This window comes from Chlorella variabilis (genome assembly GCF_000147415.1).
Source record: "Chlorella variabilis unplaced genomic scaffold CHLNCscaffold_35, whole genome shotgun sequence".
Classification (NCBI taxonomy): domain Eukaryota; kingdom Viridiplantae; phylum Chlorophyta; class Trebouxiophyceae; order Chlorellales; family Chlorellaceae; genus Chlorella; species Chlorella variabilis.
Genome location: NW_005435053.1, coordinates 14,727 through 18,524, shown reverse-complemented (window position 1 = coordinate 18,524; position 3,798 = coordinate 14,727). Strand labels below are relative to the sequence as shown.

General features: G+C 70.3%; 2 protein-coding genes across 2 annotated transcripts in view; one reads left to right on the top strand and one right to left on the bottom strand.

Annotated features, from left to right (window-relative positions):
- Window positions 1-836: 836 nt before the first annotated feature.
- Window positions 837-1,777, bottom strand: CHLNCDRAFT_13490 (hypothetical protein; the record flags this gene model as incomplete). Its single annotated transcript, XM_005843030.1, has 3 exons — window positions 837-882; window positions 1,153-1,229; window positions 1,619-1,777. Coding segments are annotated over 3 exons (282 nt in total), but the record flags the coding sequence as incomplete, so codon positions are not given.
- A 1,415-nt stretch (window positions 1,778-3,192) lies between these two features.
- CHLNCDRAFT_55386 (hypothetical protein) overlaps window positions 3,193-3,798 on the top strand; it is a gene marked incomplete at both ends in the record, with an annotated part of 4,625 nt that continues 4,019 nt past the window's right edge. Inside the window, 2 exons of the mRNA XM_005843061.1 lie at window positions 3,193-3,404; window positions 3,681-3,739. Coding sequence (XP_005843123.1) covers window positions 3,193-3,404; window positions 3,681-3,739 — 271 coding nt within the window. The remainder of the gene's footprint in view (window positions 3,405-3,680; window positions 3,740-3,798) is intronic.

Below are 3,798 nucleotides of genomic sequence, written 5' to 3'. Positions count from 1 at the left end.
GCCGGTCTCAAACGGGGCGGGCAGCGTGGCAGCGATGCTGGGAGGCCGTCCGGGATGGCAGAAGCGGCGCCGGCGGCGGCGGCGGCGGCAGCCGGCGGCCAGCAGGAGCAGCAGCAGGAGGACATCTTGAGCGGGTGTGTGTAGGGGTTGCTGCTGCGGGGTGCAGGCGCCCACCTTTGCCACGGTGATCTGCAGCGGAGGGGCGCCCGGGTGGTGGCCGCAGTAGGGCTGCTGCCCCGCCATCATCGCCGCCGCCTGCCCCGCCTGCTCCTGCTGCGCCTGCCACGCCTGCGCCGCCGCCGCCTGCTGCATCGCCGCGTACTGCTGCACCTGGTGCATGGCCGCCCGCGTCTGCGCCGCCGCCGCGCGCTGGTTGGCGGCCACCGTGGCCACGGCGGCGGCAGCCGCCGCCGCCATGCCCGAGCCGCCGCTGCCGCCGCCCGCGGCGGTCAGCGTGCGGTCAAAGGGGGTGGGCATGGCGGCTGCCGAGATGCCGCCGCTGCTGGTGTACTGCATGGAATGGCCGTACCGCCCGGAATCCAGCTGGTCGGAATCATCCTCGACGCCCGCGCTCGCCCGCGTGCGCCGCCGCTTGTTGCTGCGCGGCGCCGCTGCAGCAGCGGCGGGCGGGGCCACGCCCAGCGGCTGCGTCAGCTTCCCCTCGCACCCGGAAATCCCCTCAGCCATACGCCACACCAGCCCATGTTCAGAGCTCTCTGCACGGTGCGACAGCCACAACACCCAGCCCTGCCCTGCCCTGGCCCCGCCCCAGCCGCGCCACCCCGCCCACCGTCCGAGTCGTCTCCGCCGCCGCCGCCTCGGTCCAGGTTTGGGTGCTTGCGGATCAGCGCATGCCACCGGTTCTTCACCGCATTGTCCGTCCTGCAGGCACCCGCCCATCCGCCAGGCAGCGAGCGGCACTCAGCAGGTGTGCGGGGCGGGCAGCTGGGGGGACAGCTCCGGCGAGGGTGCTCGTGTGCGCTGCGTGTGGACTCCCCGCCAGCGGAGCGACGCGGCGGCGGCACACGTGCGCGCACGCAGGGCAGGCAGAAGCCTGTGCTGCAAGCTTGGTATCGCTGAAACCAGACGGCAAGCCCACACAAGCCAGCAGGCAAGCAGGCATGCAGAGCGACACAAAGGCGCGGCACCCACCTGTCCCCGAAGATCTTGCTGATCTCCGTCCAGCGGTTGCCCAGGCGGCGGTGCGCGTCAATCAGCGTCGCATCCTCCTGCACCCCGTGGCAGCAGCGCGGGCCGCGGGAGCCGCGGCGGGAGGTTCAGCGCCCGCCAGCCCGGCCAGCCTTCCGCAGCGGGGCGGAAGCGGTAGGCGCCCCTCCCCTAATCCGGTCCCCTCGCCGGCCCTGCCTCCCCGGGCCGCTCGCCCTGCCTGCCCTGCCTCCTGCCTCTTCACACCTCCCGCTGCTCCACCACCACCACCACCACCCAACCAACAACAACCAAGCGACAACAACCACCTCACCAACCACAACCATAACCACATCAACCGCAGCCACCAGCACCAGCACCACCCACCCACATCACCACCACCACCGCGCCCACCAACCACGCACACCACCAGCGCGCCGCCGCGCAGCACACAGCGTGCCCACGCGCCCACCTCGGGGCTCCAGCTGCACGTCTTGGCGCTCATGTTGAGGAAGTTCTTCCAGCGGCGGCGGCACTGCTTGGAGCCCTTGGTGCGGATGAGCGACGCAATCTTGGCCCAGGCCTTGGTGCCGTGCACAGCCACCAGCTCCCGCAGCTGCTCATCCTCCTGCAGGGGCCGGCCGCGCAGCAGGCGCCCAGTCAGGGGGGCAGTAGGGGTGTGGATGAGGTGGGCGGGGCAGCGTGGCGAAGGCTGTGGCGGCGGCCCCAAGGGAACGGCATGCGGCGGCAGCGCTGGCAGGCGGCAGCGCGGGCAGCGACCAGGAAGCCATGGCTGCAGCCAGCGGGGGGCAGGCACCTCTTGCGTCCACGTCAACGCCGGCGGCATGGCGTCGGCCCGCGCTGCCGCTGCGGCTGCCACAAACGGTACGGGGCGCCGGGCCACCACCGCCTGCGCTGCGCGTGCGGCGGGCAGCGGGGTGCTGCGCTGCGGGGCCTGCAGGGGTGGGACGGTAAGCTGGCGGGGGTGGAGCAGCGGGGAGGACGCTTGGTGGCACCATGGGCTGGTAAGGGCACGAAGTACAGCTGGCGCGCGGCACCTGGCGGCGCGGCAGACCCCCCTCCGCGGCCTGCCGCTCGGGACCTCACACCTGGCCACAGCAGCCTCCCTGCGCCCCTGGCAGCCCGATTCTGCGCGGGCACGGCCCCCTGAGCGGCGTGCAGCACTCACACAAGCTAGCGGCTCAAGCCCTGGACGTCAGCTGCAGAGCTGGCAGCGTGGGGCGCCCTGATGATGGTGTGCAGTGCGGGGGTGAGGCCGGCGCAGCGCTGGGCGCTCGGCAGAGAGGGCCCCTCGAACAGTCCGTCCAGACGTCCCGTCTGCTCACAAAGTACAGCAGATCTCGATGCTTGTGGCAGTCGCAAGCGCCCCGGCATGAAGAGCGACAGGGTTTCAGAGCTGAGCTGGCACCAGCATCATCAAGCCCAGTGTTTCTGAAAGCTGGCGAAATCGCCAAATGCTGGCGAAATCGGGCAAAAAACGGCTCTGGCTGGCGATTGGCCGAAGGCCATGAGGGCAGGCGGCAGGACATGGTCGCCAGCCCGTCGCCATCCCCCATGACTGGCATCGCCAATATATTGAGGGAAAATGGCCAAATTTCCTCAGGAACTTCATTCCATAGTGTTAAAAAAGCGCCAGCTTTCTGGGGGCTTCGCCCCCAGTCCCCCATAAAGGGAGGCAAGTGCCGACAAAGCAACGGCGGCACCGCATGCGTCCGCTGCGCCGCGCCAGGCGCAAGGGTGGTTCCCCCGCAATTCACCAACCCCCACTGTGCCATCGCCAGTTGATTGGCGAAATTTGGATGCGACAGCGGTCCTCATCGCCAGCCCATCGCCAACGCTGCCACGAGGGCCAGAAACACTGATCAAGCCACGCTGAACAGGGAGCCGCTCCAAGGGCGGGCCGTTTGCCTGCCAATCCTGGGATCGCCAGCAAACACCCAGCAGCGGTGGGAAGCCTGTTGTTGCAGTCAACACGCAGCTGCGATCGGCGGTGCCGCTAGCTAGACAGAGGCGCGCCCTGCCGCAATGGTAGATCACTCCGAGGCGGTGTCCGAGTTCATGGCATTCACGGGAGAGGATGAGGCCACAGCGCGAGCGATGCTGGAGGCCACTGGCGGAAATGTCGAGCAGGCGGTGAACCTGTACTTCGCAGCAGAGCCGGCTGGGGCTGGCGAGGCGGCCGCCCCCGAGCTGCCGCCCCTGGAGGACGACGAGGCCATGGCCCGCCGCCTGCAGCAGTGAGCGCGGCAGCGGGGCTGCCGAGGGTTGCCTGCTGCTACCAAGGCAGCTGCCTGGTTGATCGTATGGGGAAGGCTAGAGAGATGGCCTGGCACTGCTCTGCAAGGCAGGCTGGCAGGCCTGGCCGCTGCACGGCACGCTCCAGCCGGTGGGGGTGTGGGCGGGTTGGAGCAGGCCACGCTTGCACCCTGTCAGCCGCACGTTACACTCCTTCTTGCTGCGGCAGGACGGCCACTGACCCCACCCGCGCGGTCGCTTCCCCTGCCTCGCTGCAGGGAGGCGGCGGGGCCCGCGCCGGCGGCGGGCGGGGCCGGCCCCGAGGAGGAGGCGGTGCGTGCGCCGCTGGCTGTTTACAAGAAGGAGCGGCTGGTAGGCGACGAGGCGCCGTACCGC